Source organism: Coturnix japonica, chromosome 1 (genome assembly GCF_001577835.2).
Source record: "Coturnix japonica isolate 7356 chromosome 1, Coturnix japonica 2.1, whole genome shotgun sequence".
NCBI classification, from domain to species: domain Eukaryota; kingdom Metazoa; phylum Chordata; class Aves; order Galliformes; family Phasianidae; genus Coturnix; species Coturnix japonica.
The window spans coordinates 22,419,609-22,442,952 of NC_029516.1; the positions used below are offsets into that span (position 1 = coordinate 22,419,609).

A 23,344-nucleotide genomic window follows, 5' to 3' on the forward strand; every position below is an offset into this window, starting at 1 on the left:
AAGGGAGTTCAGAACTGACAGGCACAGCCATTCCTTCTTCTGCCTGTTCCTTCCCTTCTTCCGCTCTTCGAACTTTCAGATCTGTTTTGCATACCTCAGAAAAACAGGTGTATTAGAGGATGCCTGGCAAATTCTTGTCTATATTTTTGGCCAAATGAAACCTGAGAAAAGCTCAAACTATGTTTTCTTCTGGAGCTTTAGTGATTCTTTTGGAATAAATATGCATATAGAAAATGGAATGGCAGAGCTTGACAATCTTGATATCTCAGTGTTAAGCAAACAATCAGGACAAAAAATTCTGACTGTCTTTGTGCCACTTAAAGGAACCACAGGAAATCACAGCAACACGTTTGCCTTTATCAATTTAATGTAGCAGAAATCAGAGTTCTGATGACATTTCTTGAAATCGAGCAACTATAATAAACCGTCTGCAGTATAAGTTCTGATATGCAAAGCAGCAACAGCAGACTCTGGAAAAGCTTTTGAAACAAGAAAGTACTTCCCAGCATGTAAAAAGTAGCAAATTATTCTGTCAGTATTTTAATGGTATACTTCGCTACAAAAAGTCACCTTATGAAATGAGTCTATAGGCAAGACAGAATGAAATAAGTTAAAGGCCATAAGACAGTTACTAACAAATAAAACACCCTGGGAATAAGGGGAAAAAAAAGTCCTTTCAGAGAAGAACAATGTTTGTTGTGAAAAACGAGCTGAAATGTGAAAATGAAATGATATTAAGACCTGAAATGAAAAATTAGGACAGCAATAATGCACTGAAAGTCACCATACAGAATGTTTGCTCTCTTGCTTTTAGTTCCTGAAAACTGACTCCCATCTCCTCAAAAAGGGGATAAGATGCTACATCTGTTGTGGTTTCAGTATCAGCGTCCACTGTCAATGCCTGGTTCTGGAGACAGCAGTAAGCAGGCAGTCCTGAATGCAGAGGCTGTTGTGGTGAGCTGATGATGCTCTGACTGGATTGGACCCCACCTCTGAGCACATTCCCACTACTGGGTAAAAGCCACAGCATCTCTGTGACAGCTCCTTCTCTGCAGATGCCCCCTCCCGATTCTCTGATTTCAGATGAGAGGGGTCAGTCTCAGCACCCCCTCTGGATGGCCTGGGCTGGGCAGTGTGCTGAGCTGGTCTCACTGGAGCAACAGAGGCCTGCAGTGCCCATCCCCAGCTCAAGCCTTCCCCAAGGCAAACTGAGCTGCTGCCATCCTGACCCAACCCTGGCTGGGATCGCTGGGCTGAGTAGCCTCCTCATGGCCCCTCTGGCCCTGCCCTGGGGCAGAGGGCAGCATGCTGCCTTGCAGCTCCAATTTCCTTTTATTTGCAAAAAGAAAGCTCCACAGAGAGCGCGTGTAAGGCCCTGCTGCATAATTCAAAGTGAGGGTGTTTTATGTTTCGAAATAAATTTTAGAAGTATCCTATTTCAGATTCTGTATTTCCTTTCCAAGTGCTGCCACGGGTACAGACACCGACCAGAAAGGAATAAATAATTCTTGTGCCTCCTTCACCTCAGTATCTCAGCAGTCACCTGAACACATGGTGCACAGAGCAGCCACTTTTCCCATCTGAGACTACTGGCATCCTCACTCAGACACACTTTTAATAGATACTTCTTTCATTAAGAAAACTGATTTCAGTGGGACCGTTTATGTATTAAGCATGAGTAATTGTATTACAATCTGGCTCTCTGTGGCATGTACCAAACCAGCACTTTCTTTCTTTCTTTTTTTTTTTTTTAAAAAAAAAGAGAGCAGTGATTCAGCATTAACAGAGTCTAAAATATGAGTGATATTTTCAGAGACTTTTCAGTGCACATGGATACGAATGTTAATGAAGACTTCCTTAAGACAGCGAAAGAAATAATTCCCTAAACATCCTACTTATCTGCAGCACGGACTGTTGAGAACACAGAATAACTTAAGAATAAAGAAGTGGTTTTTTTTGTTGTTGTTTTCCCCAGTTCCAGTAATACTGAGCACCATAAAGACCTCAGTGATTTTCAGTCAGTTTCAGTCAGAAACTCATTCTTTCAAGGATGAATCATCAGCAATGCTAGGTAATCTGGAATTACTAGGGTCCTCTTTTCTGTGACTGAAGATGAGAAGACAGCTATTTAACAATGGCATAGTCAAAGAGAGACCAAGAGTTCTGAAATGTAAAAAAATTATTTGTCACTTACCCTGTTCAAGCAGTATTTGCTATCTTTCCCATAAAAGTGCTGAAGACATTTCATGTTCTGCTTGTCAACAATCTTGTTGAAGAACTCATTGATTGTTCGCACAGAGACAGCGCAGACAGCGGATCTGTTTGTTGGTTCTGAGGAATCTGGTTTGCTTTGTGCAAAAACGCCATAGAGAATATCATCGTTCAGTCCGAGGCCCATTTCATGGGCTAGAGCTGCACCGGGTTTGCTTACATATGCAGCTTGTAGAATGTTGAATACCTCCTTTCTAATGGACCTCTTCCTCCGCTTTTCAGTAAAAATACACTCAAGAGGCATTTCCATGTAAGAGCGCATCTCTGAATCTAAAGTGCAGAAGCGGATAATTCTGGTGTGAAAAGTCTGGGAGTCAAGAGATTCTCTCTGGACAGTCAGAAAATAGACAAAGTGGTCATGCTCAAAGGCGTGGACATACTTAATGGGATACGAGTCACGGAACTGAGGGAGGATATCTATATAAGACTGATCTGTAAGAAATTCAAACCCATCCTGTGTTTCTTTCAACCTTCTAACTGATATTGAATGCAGTACATGGGGAGGCTGAAATGCAGATGTCACAGTGTTTCCAACAAAGAAGTTGACAAACCTGTCCTTTTCAGTCACCAAAACTTTGGTTCCTAAAGTGCTTACAACACAGTCAGGACAATTATCTGCCTCTCCGTCTACCTGTGGTGAATACATGCAGTGCACCTCGCTTTCTATGTCAGCAGGGTTGTCAGGGGGAATGATGTGGCGGTGACAGACACCTCCAGACACGCTACCACAGCTGATGAGCTGATCATCATAATAGGTTTCTAAGAGCAGTGCCATGTTGACATTATCCTTCCATACGCTGTTAGACAGATTAGCTTTATCTCTGCAATCTTCACATGGTGCACAGCCAGGACTCTCCAAAATAGGCCCAGTCTTGTAGACAGAAATGTTTTGGAGAGTCTCATTTAGAACATAAATCTTGTTGACTGCTCCAATATAAACATGATGCTTGTATAAAACTACATTCTGAATTGGCGTTTCTGTGATGAAGTTAGGAAGATCATATTTTACATTCAAGTTCATCTCTGATTTTTTAGCTGCTTCTTTGCATTGTCCATGACTTCTTTGCAGCAATGCAAACAGGAATAGGATAATCCCAGAAAGATCAGCAGCAACAGGCTTCATCGTCAGGTTTAATCTGTCAAAATACATTTAAAAAGAAGAGTGGTTATGTTTCACAGAGTAAAACACAAGTTTAGCAGCCAACAGAAATCTGTTTCCAGACTCTCAATATTACCTGAACTGTTTCAGTTAAAGTGTCATAATCTTGCTTAGCGTCCTTAATAGCCTTGCGCTAAGAACTGCTATGATTACTGTTCTTGGTGGGTACTAATTTCACTGCTTTCTGTACAATTCACAGCAAGATTTTACAATGATAGATTTTGTAAGAACTTTTGGTGCATCGTACAACAGTAGAAGAGAGATGACTACTCCTCCATTGGCATTAAAACAGCTGGCTGATAGGACTTGGAACAAGACGGTGCATAGGTAGCTGAAAGCAAATGTGCTCAGGACATTCACAATGCACACAAAGCAGATATAGTATTTTAGTGAGTGGATATAAGATACTTGGCACGTACCCTAAGGGGCTGGAATGGTTCTTAGCACAGCTGTTCAAAAATAAGGAATAGAAGAGATTAAATAATATACAGATCCGAGCTGGGATTGGGCTTCTCTTTTATTCTCTTGCATTTTTGATTAACCATGGAAGAGACATTTCTCCATAAGAACAAAGGAAAAACCCCTTTCCTCTCTCCCTCGAGATCTTTCCTAAGGGCCCATTTTGGAAGAAGAATGTTTTTTTCAGCCAACTCTACTTCTTAGAATAGTAATTTTCCCAAGCGTTGACAAGGTTTTGTAATATATTGTTAGAATATTTTATGCATCATGTGGTGCCTGGCATGTGCAAGTTTTATTTTAGGCCTTGTACCACAGCAATAAGTCACTCTGGTGAACCTTTAGAAGATACAGGCATATCACTGTATCGCAAACAAAGGGGTATCAAGTGACCTACGGCCATTAACTGATGAAATAAAAAAACCTAGCACTTTCCTTTTTTTATTTTTCCATGCAATTGTTTGATGTGGCTTTGAAAACCAAAGGCAGATGACTAGTGTGATATTTCACCCCCCTGGAAGATCAGTGAAATGAGCTGTGGTTATGAGTTTTTGGTGCAGTGTCCACACTATGCCCCGTCACACCAGACATTTTCTGTTAATTCCATGACACAGTTGTAAAGCGAAATTTAGCTCCTTTGTGGAGAAAACAATTATGCATTCTAACAGCAATATGATCACGTGCTTTGGGAAAATCCTTATAGTTTGGATATAACTAAGCAGTTGTTACTAACACAGAAATGCTTAAAGGATTCAAAATAGATGACCTTGAAAATTGCAAACTAAGAGTAGAATCAGGATTGCTGTATTTAATTATATTTTATTCAGACAGGACTCTTTCAGCTATCAATTTAGTGTTTTTTATGAGCGATTAAAATATCGATAATTTTCCTGCATTCCTTGTGACGTTTTACTTCAGCATCTACTGAATTCTTTCACTGGCTTACCTCATTAATTACACAGAATAATAGGTTTTGGAACCAAGGACTTGTTCTTCCTCCCCATTATCTGATAAGAGTCATAATCGAGGGCTGGGATAAACCTCAGAAACAGAGGCTGTTTGCAAGTACTAGCTGGTAAGGACAATTCACACTTTTGGTATTGAGAAATGAAGGTTTTTCTTTCCTGTAACCTTTTTTTATTTTATATTAATCAGTAATAACAATTCTGAAAAATAGCTAAACAGATTCAAAACAATAATAATTGAAAAGAACAGAAATTCGTAATTAGGAAACAGCCACAGTACACATAATGCTGACTTTATATTTTATAGGGCAGGGAACTGTTTTCTCATCCCATGAAACTTCTTGCTGTTACAGACTTTTTTCCTGCTCTGTACTGGGATGAAACCAAGAGCTTTCAAAGTTTGTGTGAAACACCCTAAAGCCTCATGCGATCCAAGAACAACCATGTTCACGTCCCTGCACCATCAGTGCTGGGCTGGGAGGAGTGGGAAAGCAGTCCAACTGTCTACCTCCTTTTAGCCAGCACTTCCACCCTGAGAAACTGCACAAAAACTCTGTTATACATTCCTGCATTCAGTTCTGACAAGTCAACATGTTCTGACAAATAATAGATTAAGCTGAAAATTCCAAAAGTGCTCCCTTTCTGACACAACACAGAAGCAGATATATTCTCTACATCATCAATTTTAACCCAAGTGACAGAGATAACTCTGAAAGAGGAAGAAATACAATAAATGGGACAAGAGTTAGATGAGGACATTTTAATGCCATTACAGGAATAAAGACAAAGGGTTACTTGTCAACGAAGCAACTCCTTCCTTTCAGTGTATTTGGTGCCATGCTCTTGTTTTAGCATGTTCCTAAATAGATTTCCCAACCAGTATGTCCATATGGAATCCCTCAGACTTCACCTGTTCTTCCAGACTCTGAAAAGGAGACACATAGCTGTAAAACAGTGAACTTCAGTGTGCACTTCAGAGGGCTTCAGAGCAATAAATACAGACTGAAATATTCTCTTTCTCTTGAGCCGCATCTTGGGGTGTGAGGTCAATATCCTCAACTTATATTCAGTTGTTGAAAGAGCACTGGTTAGAATCTGTGCTCTGGAGACAGAAAAGTTCCTTCTTTGACTCTTCTAGCAATCGGGATACAAAACAAAGCATTCAGCAGCAAAAACAAGGGTGGGATTCAGCATAATGCAGCAGATACCAGGAATAATAGGTGCTGCATTTCATCATAAAGAGAAGGAAAACGTGAGTGATAAATAACTTTGCTCTCATCTTGTCCTTCTCTGTATGTTTTCAAGGTGTTTCAGTCAACATCCTAGACAGAAATATGCAGATTCCCACCTATGGGAATCCCAGACTCTGTATATATCCTGCACTACATCAAAAGAAGGGTGGTTAGCAGGGTGAGAGATGTGACTGTGCCCCACTACTCTGCCCTCATGAGACCCTACTTAGAGTATTGTGTCCAGGCCTGTGACATTCAGTGCCTTCTTTTTATCTTAATTTGACCCAGAGTCTTTCTCTGTTCCAGAATCACTGTTCCTAGCACAGAGTTGCTTTTTGCAAACTCCAAATCAGGTAATTGCAAACGTACTTCACTTGAATACATCCCAAAGAAGCAGGAAAACTCTGGAGAATTAAGAATTTAGTACCGCTTATTTCAAATGTCCAACAGTCCCAGTACTCCTAAGCACAGACACAAATGCAATGAACTTCAGCACTTAACATTTTGCTCAATTTGAACCAAAATACTTATGGTAAAAGATACACTTTTCTTTCTAAATTCAGGTCAAATAATTATTTGCTGTCTGTGAGTTGGAAAAGGAAAACAAGTAATGTCTTTGTTTCTTTTCTTGATTTGAATGATGGATGCTTTCATGACCTTTCTGTGACTTCCATGTCAGTGACTCTTTCATGTGTCTACTGAAGACTTGTAAGTTTTGGCCTGTGATAACTATCACAAGCAGTAGCTGTGGATGGATCATGCCTTTTGTAAGAGATATTTTCAAAGCCTGTGTCATAATGTGCTCATTTTTCCATCTCTCAGCAGGCACTAGCTTGTATAACTGATGAGAAAACAGATTTTGGTCAACTGTTGCAACCGTGGCTAGTAATGATGCATCATATTAGTGTGCCTGGAAACTTCCAGTGTTATGGGTGATGATTCTCTTCGGGCTTGGTCTTGAGTATCCCATTAATGGCTTCCCAATGGCAATCTCTTTTCTACAAGTTTCCCTAATTTGAGGTTGGATGATAATTTGAAAACATTGAACATCATGTCTCTCCATACTGGTGTTGGCCAGAGCACCAACAAGCCAGACTTGGACTTACTGTTAAATAACATTCAAGCTATCCTATGCAAAGAAGTCAGAAAACAGAGCTGTATGCATCTTCCCAGCCTTCATTTCAACAACACAAGTCCCATTAAATCTGATCATAAAGCACTCCATAGAAGTGCACAAGTTAAGACAGCACACAGACAGGAACGAAAGGCTTTGGCAGATTTCTTAGTGCACCTCATCTTTTCTTATCATATTACAGAAGAGGAAACGTCCCTGTCTATCCTACATACAGTGTACAATGGCATGCTCTTACAAGAATATGATGACTCCTCAGGTTATTTCAGGTTAGGTACAGCAAAAACACGTAAATTCTTACTTCATAAACCCTACTGTTAGCAAACATAGAATGAATAGTAGCCTTTTCACATTTTTAAAAATGAAATACTTTGTAGTATATTTCTATATTTTTCCCCCAACAGAATAGTATGTCTTGTTACTATGGGCTTGGACAGACTTGTGGTGGCAGATACATGTAGGATAACCACACTGATTACTGTTCCTGAGGGTTCAGTTTGCTTTGCTGTCCTAGACTGAAAACTGTCAGTTCAGGACCTGATTCCCCACAGATCACATGCCCTGCCATGGAGACAGCAGCATCGTTTGAAAGGACAGGACAAATAAGAGGAGGAGATTATAACAGCTCTATCCATCCAATCTTAATCTGTTATAGCAAATCTGTCACAACATCAGCACCAGCTTTAACAAAGCGAGTTTACAGTGGGCATGTCTTCAACAGAGTTTTCAATTAACCGATTGCAACTGTAGAAAGGATTGAAGCTGATTTTCTCCTTGCTACATCCACAGACTGAAAATGTTCCTAATTTAGAATTGTTAATCTGAATTAGCTACCATGAGTACAACTGAGAAGAAGGAACTTCGTGCAACTCAGCATCAAACATACAACAGATTTTAACCCAGATTAACTATTTGAGTTCAAATCCATATTCCCTTGTCCTATTTTCACCCCATTTTCCTTATTTAAGTTGTTCATTCTGAGATGAGAATGTAACTTTTCTGCAGGCTAATATGTATTCTAATGTAATTCAGCTCCCCACTGCAAAGAGTCATAGTATTTAGTATTTGTAATGTATGTCACAAATTAACTCAAATCAGGAGGTTTCTGTGGTATGCTAGGAGGTAGCTATACTGTATACAAGCATGTAAGGTGGATTTGAATGAAGAACTGGTGGACAGGGCACAGCCTAGGCAATTGCTAGAGGATCTACCATTAAATAAACCCTCTATAACTCCAGAGTGGTGGTGTGTGTCAGAAGAAATTGCTTTCATTAGCACATTCAGCTGATCTGCAAGCTCTTTCTTACAGTATTCAGATACAAAGGAGCAATCTAAAGTCTCACTGCATAAAATATACTCTTATATACATGGTCCATTAGTGTATCCAATGTACCATTATATTTCACAGCAGCTTACAACAGAACTGTTTGTGTTGTCTGACAATTTTAACTAGCATCAAAATGGAAAAAAAACAAATATATCCTTTGCAATGGAGAAAATGGTATTCTTATACTCACTTATCATTAATTATCTGTAGATACCCTGCATACACCAAATGCAGAGCGTTTACTTTGAAACTTGCAGCAGATCCTAATGCCAGCCATACATCTTGGGTGTGTAGCACAACCGGATTTATTTAATTGCCTTTGATACGATGAGCTACAATGACACTACAGGTTCTTTCATGATGAACCTCAGCAAACATTCACTGATACATTACAAGTGAGGGGAGAAGATCAAGAGTTACACGTCGTTCAGGAAGTCTGCTTTAAAAGGGGGAATACAGCAGTTGCTGTAATTCAGGGAGATTTCCCAAGTGAGGAAGTCATTCTAAGGACCGAGGAATCAAATTCATCGTTAACAGGAACTAAAAAAGGAGTTCAAAATATACAAAGAATAATTGAAGAACAGTGCAGAGATAACTAGAATAAGATAGATCTCTCATTGCTTGTTCACATATATTTCGAGATGGATTTGGATCTTTACATTCAGATGGACTGTTTTTCACATCTGGAAACACGCAGATGGAAGGACTTCTTAGAAATAATTGTATTGTTTGACAATAGTGGGAAAATAGAAATTAGACTCTGCACAGCACAGCATTCATTGATCCACTCTATTCATCTCGATGCAAGTCAGAAAACATAGATCTTCATTAACAAAATACCTGGGATGCTACTGTAGCTCTTTACCACTGCTATCAGCAGTAAGAGAAGTTCAGTTCTAACACAGACCAACACTCCACATTTGCATCAAACAGATCTGTTTGATAATCCTTGTGTGAACATCTTAGTGCAAACATCTAGTTCAAGTAGAAAAGGAGATTTGTAGGGGGGCAGAATAAGATATTATATTTGTTATTTTACGTGTCGCAAACAATAATCCATAGTAGGGTTGTTGTCTGTTTCAGCAAAGTGAATATGGAGATATTTGGCTTTCACTCTCAATTTTTCTTTTATTTGGACTATTTGCTAATGCATCTCAGTGTATTTTTACTGCATAAGCAAAACTTTAACCATTTGAGAAAAGTACAAATGTCCATGCTGGTATTCTGCACTTCAGGAAATATTTAAGCACATAACAATTACCTGGGAAACTTGAGGTATGACTTGAAAGCATCCAAGGGCAGGCTGGATGTGGCTCTGGGCAGCCTGGTCTGGTGGTTGACAACCCTGCACAAAGCAGGGGGGTTGAAACTAGAAGATCATTATTGTCCTTTTCAACCCAGGCCATTCTATGATTGTATGTGCCCCAGCTGATTGAGGTACATACAACCTCAGTTAAAGATTCAAGTACCTTGTTGGTCAGCATAAAAACATAATTCCTTAGAGTAGGAAGAAGTAGTTTTTCTGAGCTGATCCTGTTGATCAGCTTTTTAGCAAGATTCTAAGCATTTTGTGGTTGTCTGCAAAGAATAGGGACAGTGTAATTTTCTTGGAATGTGGCTTCTCCTTTCTTAAAAAGCCAAGTTGGAAATCTGTCCGTAAGCACACTTTGAGCTCAGTTCCCTTGACTATTCTCCCAGCACTTACTTAGATTTTCTGTTTTATGGTTATATCATCTATCTACCTGAATTCATGTTTCGAAACATAGAACAACTTTTGGGAGCCTTTCCCCTCTTGCAGTAAAAACTAACAGCCTTCCATACTGTGATAATTAAAGGAAAGGCATGGGTCATAAAACGAGAAAGATTAAAAGGCAGATAGCAGTGAGTAACCAAGACAGCATACAGATTTGATCTAAATGTTCTAACAGCAATTATAAATGATTTTGACGCAGCGCATTTCCTGCAGTTTAATTGTTATCTGGTGCTAATGGTTCTAATGAGTCCCTGAGACAATAACTCTCCATAGCCGGACATTAATCTTTTTTAAAAAAATATTAATAAAATTTCTTTGCATCAATAGATAGAGATGACAAAGTATAGGACATGAAATCAGTACTAAAATATTTACTTGCGCATCATGTCATCAAGCTTCCTTTTAACGTCATAGTAAGCATTTAAGTATAATAATAATAGAAGCAAAACCCCAACAGGTCCTTGAATTCCTCCAGTGAGGAATAGATGTATGAATACCTACTATAGCAGGCAAAAGTAATCATGCTGGCTCTGGTGTGGGCTTTTTGTTGTTGGTATTTTGTTTTTGGTGTGTGTGTGAGAGAGAGAGAACTGACAAGGTGGTGTCAGGCAGCAGCTTTTCTGCTCTGCAGCACACATAAAGCATGCTGCTGGGTGCCACGGCTTCACCCTTCTCTATCAATATGCCTCCAAGGGCCACACAGCAAATTAGTGACAAATACCCAGGGTCAAGGATTTCCAATAGGCTGCTGACACCCTACTTGATACGTATCTCATCAAGCTAAGGTGTTGTGGTCAAAGTTCGTGGCGGTCCCTGTGAGATCAGCACATCTTCAAGATGAGCTGAACCCCCAGGTTCAGAGAGCTCACCCAAGGAATGAAATGGGTCACTCAGCTCTCCTCTGCTGAGGCCTCGGCTATCTGAGGTGACAGACATCTGGAAAATGCATGATTTTTGAAGTACTGCAAAGAGAGCTTCAGTTTGCCCTAAAGCCTGCTCCTTACATCTTGGAGCTTTTGAGAAGCTGCAGAGCCAAACTGGCCTGGCACAGCCTATTGTGCTGATACTGTGGTTTGCCCACACGTATTATATTTAGTGTAGTGCTAGAAAGCAGACTTCACACCTTCAATGTCCAGTCTGGCTCCTCCACCACAGTTAAATCACAATAATCTAACTTATCAGAGATAACTAGCCCTGCCAAATACAAACTGCCCCTGTCAAACACTAGCTAAACACTCTTTGCCCCATGTAAAAAATGTGGTGCTGACCCTACAGACCAAGCTAAATTGTCTGTGTTTGTAAACAGCTAGTGGAGGCAATGAACTATTAGCTTAGCAGAATACATCCTTTATCTGACGGTCACATTAATAATGTGATGGTCTACCTAGCTTCATAGCAGTTCAATGATAATCAAACAGCAATGTCAAGGACAGTGTTCACTTCACATCTGTGTTTGGTTAGGAGGTTATGACCTTTTCTTTTTAATGTTGACCTTGCTCTCATCACTGCAAGATTATGTTATTCCAATACACTTTCACTAATGCCCTACTTTCACTCAGTTTAGAAACTGAGTTAAATGATGGCTCATTGGCTAAAACTGCTGCCTTGCTGTGAACCTGTGATTCATGATCTGCTTCCAAGGACTTCACTGTATTGGTATTCATAAATCCCAAAATGGCCTGAGACCAGCCTATCTGACACCTTGGCTCTCACCAGAGGCAATGGTGTCACAGCTGTAATCAGCAGAGTGCCTGATCTCTCGAGCAGCCTCAGCTTCCTTTTGGCTGATCTCCCTCAGTGAGGGCTTCTCTGCCCCAGCTTTCATTCTGAAATATTGCGCTGACCCTCAGAAGATGCTGAAAAGCTCAGTGGCCTGAAGACTTGTTTTCTGGGATGGATGATTTTTTTTTTCATGCTGATGGGGCTCTTTGTTGTTGTATTTGTTTTTGGTTTTGACTAAATGAATTTTCTTGCTGCTTCTCCCTTTCCTTGTCTGGGGAACAGCTGAAGAGCTTACGTGCACTGGCATTGCTGCCAGGGCTTCTCATTTACACAGGGCCTGCTCACAGGTCTCAGAATCACTCAGGCATCTTGTTTGGACCCCAAAGTGGTTCTTCTGGAAAGCTGGAGCCAGAGTGCAGGAGCCTGCGAGATAAGCAAAGAGCCCGTTTCCAAACTCCAGGGAGTATTTACCTTTCTCGCAAGGGAGACACAAAGATAAGAGAACTCATTCCTGCAGAATTTCTCCTAAACCTGAAGGACTTGGTGGCAGGCTGACAACAGCACAGGGCCTGGGGCAGAGCTGGCAGTAGTGCTGCAGGACAAGCCATGACCTTCATTACCTCACAGATAAGCTGGCCAAAGGTCTAAACCTTGACCAGGCCCTGGCTTTCCCCCACTGCCTTCCCTTTCCTGTTCTTTTGCTATGAGAGGCAGTGCCAGGTGCTGGCTGGGAAGCCACTGCTGCTCCTCACCTCCTGTCCCAAAGATGTAGGCAGTGGGAAGTATGGCTGTGAATCTTCTTGGCAGAGGATGCAGTTTAAAAGCAGTCCTTGAGCTTCATGGCCCAGCAGGCTGGGAAGAAGGGTAACTACTGTGTGGGACTGGATGCTTTCAGCAGCAGGACCTGTCTGCACCCTGTCCTGTCTCAGGACCTTATGTGAGGTAAGCCAGGAGCTGCTACCTGTCTGAGGCTGAGGGCATCTGACTGCCCTACGTGGCAATTCCTCCTCTGGAGCTTAAGCTCAAATGAGATCCAGGGAGCATTCAGAACCAAGTGCAGACACCAGCTAACCTAAGCACCTGAGAGCTTTGTGGCTGCACAGCATTAGGTTTTTGGATGCCTTCCTTGGACTTGTGCCCTGAACTCACTCTAAACGTCATTTAAGATTCCAAAGTAACCTCTATGGATCTTCCCCATAATTTTAAGCTTGATTTGCTTATCCAAAAAGAAAATAAAATGATGGTGGTAGAATTAGAAGTGTCAGTTAATACATGTTTTTAATTCTGGACTTTATTATACAGCAATCACTCTTGAGCGTGAGGTTTGTTTAAATAGTTGCCACACCGAGTTCAATACTTCAGGCACTCAACAAAGGCCACTGCCATAACAAGAACTTACTTTTACATCCCTGTTCCTGTTAAAATATTCAAATTACATTACAGTGCTTATTTAGAACCACGTAAATACCAGACTACACATGATTAATAATTACTCACCCAAGCAGTTGAAATCTGAACAGGATACAGCTGCTGAGGGTGATAGTGGGGCAAACCAAAGCTGTTATGCACCTGGATGTTTGCACAAAAACCTCATTTCAGGCCTAAGGTTTGTCTGGCTACGTTACATTCCTATACTGTGAAGGTGCCACCTTTTCCAAGACTGGACTCCACATAGTCTTTATGCAAACAATATTCTCATCGATTCCCGTAATGGTTTAGCTGAGTAAGGACTAGAAAACAGGGTGCTTAAAGGAGCCTGAAAGGCAGAAGATCTGTTGACATGACAGAATCTCAATATTACCTCATTTAAAATGAGCGATAGATGACACAGGATAAGCACTGAGATGCAGAAGGCATAACTTAACAGGGGTGATAGGTGCAGAAGAGTAAATCTTTAAAAATCTTATATATTGTTAATGAAGAAAATCATTTCGCTTTGAAGAAATACTGAATTAACCTACACGGCATTTCCAAGGAACAAGCTAATGGACACGGGCATTATCTTTTCATATGTCTTTAAAATCCCAATAAACAATGCCCAGTCCAACAGTGGGTTTTTACCCCTATTAATAACATGCAATGGAGGTCTCAGTAAATAACCTACGTTTAGATTCACCTCCAAAGACCGCAGAAGATACACCAACTCTCCAACAGGGAAATGGGTACTGTCTTATTTTCTACCATCTCATATTGCTCACTGCTGCTTCCTGAAAGGCTTTTTGTACTGTGAAAACAATTCACTGCTTGTTACCTTTTTTTTGTGTGCCCTGAAGGGATTTTAGGCTAATACTCTCAGATAAGCAAGAAGCACTCCTACAGAAGTCAGGGGAACCTTACAAGCCACACATGCTTATCTACAGGCAGAGTTTGGCCCAGATTATGGTTGGTTTATTAGAGAAATGTGGTATTATTTGCATTAAAGAAGTTATTTCAAAGCATGTTGTATGAAAACCTCTCAACGTGAAAACAAATGAAAAAACATGCAATATTTTTCAGGAAGCAGCAAAGACATCTCTGAGCTATCCGAAAGCTGATCTTATCATGGTAGCTTACAGCTAGGGAAGAATAAACATGCTTATTTTTGTAAATGTGTTTTCGGAATGAAACAAAACTCCAGGGTAATGGCAAACAGTCCTTCTGACTGATAATGACCCTGCACAGTGTTCTTCTTTTTTTAGACCTCAGGAAAAACAGGAATCAGTTCTGCAATTAGAACATCACCTGTGAATATTTTGACTTCATGCAGTAGCACACTTTACGTACCCTTTGCCTGGCTCTCAGCTCTCCCAACTTCTGTTACTGTGCTCTGCATTCAGAGCTCCTTCTCTCACGTTGGCTCCCAGAGTTACCCAGGAAACAATAGCTATAGTTGGGCAGGTCTTCCTGAATTTAACCAGAAGAGGGAGGAAAACATCCCCTTCTCTCAGACATGCCTTGCCATCCATCTCTCTTCTATACACAAGATCAAGACAATACAGACAAAATCCAAAGGAATATCTTCTCAATGAGTAGCTGGATTCTATGGGTTTTAAAAGAACATAAAGGGTAGTAGGGTTTTAACATCTTGCAATCCTAAAGCTAGGACAGAATCAGTATTAAATTTTATAGGATGGTTTAAAAACTTGCAGTAAGGTTCCTATGTTGAGCAGATTCAGTGGAATTTCCCCATTGTGAAAATCTGTCTGATGAGCCAAGATGCAGAGTTGGCAGGACCTGGAGAGTGTCACAGAAGAGGACATCCCCAGGCAAGGAACTATTTAATCTTCTGAGAAGGCAAAAAGGCCCTGTGAAATGTTGCTGCTGAGCCATATTTTCTGGTGAATCTGTAAGGGCAGTGTTTCCTATATCAGCAAAACCAGCCTTTTAGGAATTGCAGATCCAAACACATATGCTTAATAAACTCTAAATACTAGGAAATGATGAAAACAAAGCAATGCATAGAAGCGAAGTCCTAGACCAAGTGTGGGTCCTCTAACCTGTTCTCAGTACTTGCATAGCTTCTGTTTATTTGAATGCTGACACCCTGAGTTTAGGTAAGAACTGAGGGGAACAACCTGATTCGCCATTTGGAAGCCCTACAAACACAAACAAGGATAAAACTCTTATCAGGCAACGCAGTCCTTGAGCACATACAGGAAGGCAACAGCAAAACGTGTGCCAAAGCTTCCCTTCATCACAGGGGTAAAACAACAGTTAAGATAAAATTTTATCAGCTACTGTGGGCTAAACTGCAGCCTCGAACAAACAGAATCTTCCACTGATTTGAATGGGTGCTAAGCACATTTTTTAGGGTGTAATTTGAATTCTCTGATGCAGATGATCACAGTGAGCTCCGCGCTGGCTCATTGCTTCACTGGAGTTCAATACTGTTTGCATTCCATTCCACCTACTTTTTAAAGCATTATTAATATTGTGATTTTGTGTTTTCGTTTTTTTTACTGCAACTATGGGAATTTGTAAGAAAGGTGTACTAACAAGAAACATTTTTTTTCCCACCCTCCTAGAAAAATCCTGGTCTATATTCTAAAGAATAAAAGCAATAAACCTAAGGTCTGTAACCAAACATTTTGCAAGACAGTAATATACAATATTTAAAATTAGTATCCACTTTCCAGAAGTAAACAGGAAAACTGAATATAACTCCAGTAATTCATTTAACATTTTCAATGACATTAGGAAAGAGAAATTCATCTACTTTTGACATGAATTCAACTACCAACACCATTCATTGTCTTCAGCAAAACTGCCTCCCTTTTTTTCCTGTTGCTAACAGAAACTGGCATTTTTCAATGAGAAGACATGTTATCTAGACAAACAAGAAAATGATATAATAAAATCATTGCAGATATAGGGATAGATAGTAACATGTAAGAGGATTTAAAATTGCCTGATACAATTTTGACTATGCAAGAATCTTAAAGACAGAAATCCAAGCCTTAGTTACACTAGCATGTATCTAAAAAGATGAAGCTTGTGAAGTTACTTCATGCAGAGAAAACCATGTTGTCTTCTCATTGTGTACTGCTGGAGAGCCCACAGGTTTGGGATTTTTTTCTCCAAGCCTGAGGTCACTCATAAACTTGCTAACTTTATCTCCATAAGATCATCCAAAAAAGGCGTTTGGAGCAGGGGAAGCAAATCCTAATCTCTTCGTAAATATAGCAACAAAGTAGTAAAAAGCAACTAGATCTAGAGTAAGGCTGAAATCATGCTAGTTAAAATTCTTTTAATGTGGAAAAAATGTAAACTAAAAGTTCAACATACAGTTCAAACGAGCTTAAAAAAAATTACAAGAAAAAAGGAAATACATCCTAAAGAAGAATCAGAGTCACAAGGTTGGAAAGGACCTATAAGATCATCTAGTCCAACCGTCCTCCCTTTACCATACCTACAGAAAACCCCTAAGCCATATCTCCTAGCTCCCTAGTAATGGAGAAGTAAGTAAATTTGGAAATCTAAGTGTAGCTAGCAAGTACTTTCACCTGCTCAATTACACATGCTCAGAAAAGACTGCAGTCCAGATTTTCTGTAAATAGAAATGAATAGTTCCTGCAGGAATTATCAGTTTGTACAAACATTAGCTAAAGGAATTTTATATGGTGAAAGATACCTCAATCTTCTACATAAACTGAAGGAGAGGAAACCTGCTCTGCAAATACCGTGCAAACACACCCAATGCGCAGCAAAGCACAGAACTCACAAAGTCAGTAGCATGGCACACACTGACAGCTTTGGGGCCTTGCTCACAGCAGCATACAACCGGCACCACCCCAATGGAGGAACAAAAAGCAAGACGCTGGAGACCTACACATTTTGTGGGTTTGAGGCCCTGTGGAAGAGGTGGAATGGATGGAATTCTGCCATGGAAAGTGTTCTGCCATGGGCAGCACCACTAGGCCTGGAACATCCCACACTAGAAGCTACACAGCTCTAGGCTCTAAGGAACACTCAGCATAATCAGCACATTAGTCCAGGTTTCTCCCATACCAGACAGTTGTTTAAAATGAGCATCAGTTGAAGCAAACCAGAAACCTTAAGAGACTATTTAATAAATAATGATAACTTTACTGCTGAAGTTCGGGGTGGTCTGGTCTTGTTTCTGTTAGAGGCAAAATGCCTGGTTTGAGTCTTGTGGAAGCAGCTCTCCTCCCTCAAGGAGGTCTGACTCTGGCACGCAGGGTGCAGAGGCCTGCTGCAATGCTGCAAACCTGGGACAGGAGCATCACATAGGGTTTGTTTTCTGGTCAGCTCCACGTCCACACAGCTGGAAGCCTTGCAAGTACTGCATGCAGCCCTCCTGCAGACTGGCCTGTGCTTGGACACCAGCAACTGGGTCACTTTTTGCTCTATACAGAGAACTAGAAGCTCTTAAAGGACTCCCTTTGGTCACAACCAAAGCTATGATTCTTACCATTTCATAGAATATATATTTGGCCAATATCATATCCTTATGCTGAAAAAACATCTGCCTGAAGTAAAAATACTTCCCACATGGGAAGCAAACAATTTACATTGTATAAAAATGTCAATAAAAGTTAATTACTTGTTGCCTAAATCTATCTGTCTTCATAACTGTGCAGCCTCAATTAACTGAGTCTGCTTGTTGAATTGTAATTGAGAGGCCCCAATGCTTCACCGTAACTCTATTTTGAAAAATAAAAGATCTGTATCCTGTCCAAAAAATAAACTCTGTAGGTGACTTGCCGTGTTGCCATTTTGGATTACAAAAAATACTCTGCCAACACACAAGGGAAGCCTTAATTCCAGCAAACACACACATAAACAGGAAATCTCTCTCCAGTCAGAAGGTATTTTTCCTTCATACAATGGGGTTCAAAGATGTGTCATCATATAGCTTAAAACAATTGCTAAGTAACCTTCCAATTCCAATAGCTCATGAGCATAGTCAGTTCACAGGGTTTGGAGCCTGTCACAACTTGCATAGGAGGCACAAGCACACAGACATCACATGTTGGGCCAGGGCAAGGCTGTTAATCAATACACATGTCGGGCTGAGAGGTAGGTGGGGGGAATCAATTTGCAGAAGGCAAACGGTAACAAGCATAGATTTAATCAAACCGCAGCCCCACTCCCTTGCTGTTCTCAATGCTTTTGAAAGAAAGTAGCTCCATGACAAAGAATGAATTTCAATAAACATCACCTATTTAGTTACATTGCTGATTTTTTATATTTGTCAAGGCAGGTCACTGATCCTCAGAAATCAAACCAATGCCTGTCAAAAAGATTTCAATACCGTTTGGTTGCATAAACGTCAAAATGAAGGAGCTGCACTGAAGGAAAGCAACTTACATAAGGATTGTTAGTTCTCTGTGACTACAGGAAAAAGGATAGGCTGATGCTGATGTGACCCCTCAAACAGAGGTTAAAGCTGCACCACACACAACAAAATGGATAGCTATCAAATACCATGGCGATGGCCATGGTGCGAACACTTGAGCAAAATGAAAATCTTCTGAAAGCATTAGGGAATTTTCCTTCCTCGTCCATTTGCAACTGAATTGATCGCAAATTCCAACAAGACCCTTCCCTACCAGCTTCCACACAAAAGGGCAACACCGTGTTAATTTCCTTGGGACAAGCAGAAGGGTATCACGGAGCTGTGAGATGCACAAAAAAAGCATCTGCTTAAGTATTTTGAGCTTATTAAACTCCAGAGCATTACAGACAATTTCCTACTGTTGACACCTGCTTGAAAAAGAAAAAGCCCTGTTGGTTACACTCACGTACAGCCACTGCCTCCACTTTCTTCCTCCACTGACATCAGCCCTGCTACAAACCCGCCTGACCTTCCACTCTGCTCCCATCTTCCACTCTGATATTCAGCGCCCTCAATCGCAGACAACTCAAAGAAGATCTGACTGAGGCAGGAGTCACCAACCAGTGATGGGAAGGGATTACAATGCAATTTAAAAAGTTCCAAAACAGATCAAAAAGCTTCCATTTCCAGGTGTCCATCTACTTGGTAGCACTGTTGCCTTCAAAGGAGTTCTATCCTAGGCCAATGGAGTCTGATAACTTTGCCTTCCCTTTGTCTTTTTACTGTTTGAAATTGGAGGAAAAAAGTACTTTATCTTCTTGTACGACATCATAGCTTTCCTGAAGGCAAATAGCTTGGCAATTTGCTAGATTTTTTTAATGCTGGAGGAAACAAGTTAGCACACATACCACGTGTTTGAATGCCTTCAGAAATTAGATTGAAACACTGATTTGATTTCCTAAAAGGTACCTTAAACAAGGCAGGGTTAGAGATTTGGAGAGTAATGAGAATTTGTGTGACTTCAAACAGCTCTACATAAAACAGACCTGATATTCTGGGGGGGAAAAGGTCACCTAATTATTCGCTTCCTGAAGGCCCTGTCTATACTGCATTTCCCCTGGGTAAGGAAACTGATTTAAAAATGGCTTCTGGTAACATGCTGGCATCACTCAGCATGTAGGAGATAGAGATTCGTTAAAACCATCGCCAAGAAAAACACAGTTTAACAAGAGGGAACAACAGACACCTTCCTGGTGTGGCGGTTCCATTGGGGTCAGGCAAACCACGCAGGGAAACACCACTTGTGGTGCTCCCACAGGGCTATGGCCCTGCTCCCAGCAATGGCACACCACATGGGGCTGCATTAGAGCTGCTGTGGTGTGACCATCGGTGGTGAGTTTTCTGGGCTTAACTATGGACTGCAAACCTCCATGTAGGAGGCAATCATGGGCTGTGACCACAGCAGACAAGACGTACAGGTTGATGGCTCTGCTGCTGAGAGCACAGCACAGAGGTGGTGCTGGAGAGGTGGGGGTGGGAAGCCTGGGCACAAGAGTTTCACAGGAACCAGCACTGGGGTATAGCTGCAAACCATAATCTCAGGAAGGTTTGTTTGAAGCATCACACAGCAGCTCTCTTCCTCACACCTCCCTTCTGGGTAACACCTTCCTGCCCAGGTTGTTTCAGAGGACATTGCTGCTCTCCCATTCAAGATATGATGAGTGCTTCTGCAGAGCAGGGAGATCCCAAGCAGGATTTCCCCTCTGCTACACAATGCACAAGCATACATAGAGATGCAGCCCCTCCCCTCGCTTTCTGTCTGCAGGGAGCGAAGTCTGAACACACCAGCACCATGGAGGATAAACAACCACGAGAGGTTTGGACTCTCCCCCCAGCCCAGCCCGTGTCTGGCCAGCAGTGGGTGCCCACGGTGGCTGTGCACACAGCCAGTGTTGTGAGCTGCTTGCAAGCAAGCTCTGGGAGGTGTGAGGCTTCGTATTTCCCGTTGGAAGTGGAAAGTACAGAACAGCCACTTGTGGATCACAGAAGGCGGGCTGCTCTATTCACTGCGTTGGGCCAGTGGGAGGAAGCTACAGGTCAACAGCTGAGGTACCACAGAGCTACAAGAAAACCAGCATGGGAAAGGTACTTCTCGCAGGACAACACTGGCTACTCAATTGTGTTTGCGAGCTGCTCCCTGAACCCCAGCTGAGACCGGGCTCTGGCTGCCCACCTCATGTCAGTGCTCTCCATCCATTGCAGGTAGCACTGCTGCTCCCCAGCCACCCCCAGGAAACCCTTTTGAGTCCCAGCATGTGCAACCTGGCTTACAGGTGAGGAGCTGCAACACAGCGCTCATTCTTTGGGGAAAGGAAAAATGGAAAGGAGAAAGAGCCCTACAGGATAACAATCAATCCCTCCTCAACAGAGAGGGTAAAACGCTGCTTTAACACGCTGTAAATAGGGAGATGAGTGTTCTACAAAGTATTCCTTTCTCCCAGTGATTCAGTTTGCTTTAGGAGACAGGCAGAGAAGGAAGCACTCAGCGCTGAAGGCAGCAGGGCACACAAAGAACAAGCGATACAGTCACTCTGCAAGTTACTTTGTTTTCCACACGCAGCTCGTGCCATAAGCGGAGCTTTTTGCTGCTCAGTAAACACCGAGCCGGCTCTGAACGAGACGCGCGAGACGCTTTCCCTTACCCGGCTACGAGCAGAAACCGCTCGCAGTCCAAAAGAATCAGATAGGAACTCGCTGGTGGACAACGCAAAAAGCGCTTTGGAAATGAGAGCGGATGAAGCCCGACACGTGCACAGGTTCTTTGGGGAGAGCAGGAGCCGCAGCCAGAGGAGCCTCCTGCAGGTTGCACGCGCGGTGTGTTGAGCAGCACCGCTCCTCGGGCAGCACTCAGTCAGTCCTCGGCTTTAGGATGCACGCGTGCAACTTGCGGCTCCTGACGAGTGAGTGCATGCGGGACTTTTAAAGCCAGAGACCACCTCATTCAATGCCGGCACGGAAACAGCAAGGGAACGCTATCACACGCCGCGAATTATTGCCCATTTTCAGCAAATCCCGCTTTTCAAAATAAATAAATAAAGCCGAAGCGATTCCTCCGCGAGAAACACCGTCAGCGCCGCAGAACTGCGAAGTACAACCGCACAAGTCGGGGATCCCCAGCAGCCGCGGGTCGGAACGGCGGCGGGGCCGGTGTGTCCCCGGGGCTGGGAATGGACACCGGCAGAGCCGCCTCGGCCCCGCTCACCTGCCCCGCCCGGCGCGGAGCTCCGTACCCCGAGAAGCGCAGCGGGCGCCGAGTTCCCGGGCGGGGCTCCCGTCCTCCCCCACCTCACCCCGCTCCCATTCCCATTCCCATTCCCCCCGGTTCGCCCCGTTCTTACCGCGGCGGCCGGAGCAGCGCTGCGGAGCGGCACCGCCGCCGGAGGGGCGAGCGCTACGGCAGGCGGGCGGGCGGGCGGGCAACCGCTCCCCGCTCCCCGCTCCGGCTCTCGGCCCGGCCCAGCCCGGCCGGGTGGGGCGGGGCGGGGCGCAGCCCGACACACCTACGCGCCCCGGGACTGCCCCCTTCCTCCGCTCCTCTTTGAGCCCACCGTCCAGTCGCGCTCCCCGTGCTGCCGTCCCTACCTGGGCTGCGGTGCGGGGCTGCGGGCGGGGGCCTCCCGGCCGGCACCTGAGCTGCGGGGCGGCTCTTCCCTCTGGCGAGCTGGTGGCGGCTCCCAGCGGCACGGCGGCGGTCCCCTCGGTCTCTCCGCCCCTAGGCGCGGAGCTGACCTGCCGGTGACTCACCGCGGTGCACAGCGCGGCTGTCGGTGAGGGGAAAGAGGAAGAAGGGCTCCCCGCACGTGTGGATGGCGCTCCCCGCTCCTCATCCGGCAGGGACAGGGACTGCGTCCGAGGGATGGTAAAATCCCACCTAAGAGGAAGGGAGGGAGGGAAGGCCGAGCCACCTGCGCTCCTGTCCCGGCCCCGCACGGTGGCAAAAGAATTGAGCCCCCGCCGACCGCGTCGCGGTGTCAGCGCCTGAGCAGCTGTGGAGCTGCCGCTCGGTGTGATTGGCTTCACTGCACACAGCACCGAGCTGCCTCCTCACGTCATCCCCCAGGCTCCAAGCCCAGCTCTGGGGCTCTCCCTCCGGGCCCACGAGGTGTCTCCCACAGGTGCTGAGAAATTGAGGCATGGAGCGATGCCAGCGGCCCGGCCCTCACCCAAGAGCCATCGCCTCAGGCTGATGGGTTTCAGCAGCTCCTGATTTAAAGCAGATTTTAAGCAAAGCGCTTCATGTTCTGATAGAAGTTATTGGAGACGTCTATTTTCCCTCCTCGTGTTTCCTTTTTTGGCCCCGTTTCTCCCTCCCTTAATGACACCGTTTGGACCGTTGAATGTTTTGGATGAGTAAAGTGAGAGGAACCGCACGAAGTGATGCCCAGTTCCATGATTAACCATGGGAAAAATGTCAGCCCTTCCTTCAAAACGTTTTAAAAGGAAAATCAAATAAAGCATCGCATGTGTTTGCTGTAGGCCCGGGCTGCCC

The 23,344-nt window shown here is 43.3% G+C and overlaps 1 protein-coding gene across 2 annotated transcripts in view; it reads right to left on the bottom strand.

Moving 5' to 3' along the window:
• Positions 1 to 22,578, bottom strand: part of MET (MET proto-oncogene, receptor tyrosine kinase) — an 86,825-nt gene extending 64,247 nt beyond the window's left edge. The window contains exons 1-2 of one of the 2 annotated variants that reach the window (XM_015853670.2): positions 22,438 to 22,578; positions 2,195 to 3,407 (exon numbers count right to left, since the gene is read on the bottom strand). In XM_015853670.2, coding sequence (XP_015709156.1) covers positions 2,195 to 3,394 — 1,200 coding nt within the window. In that variant the 5' untranslated portion in view covers positions 3,395 to 3,407; positions 22,438 to 22,578. Of the gene's footprint in view, positions 1 to 2,194; positions 3,408 to 22,193; positions 22,306 to 22,437 lie in introns of those variants that run through there. The other variant, XM_015853664.2, reaches the window with a different exon arrangement.
• Between the last annotated feature and the right edge of the window lie 766 nt (positions 22,579 to 23,344).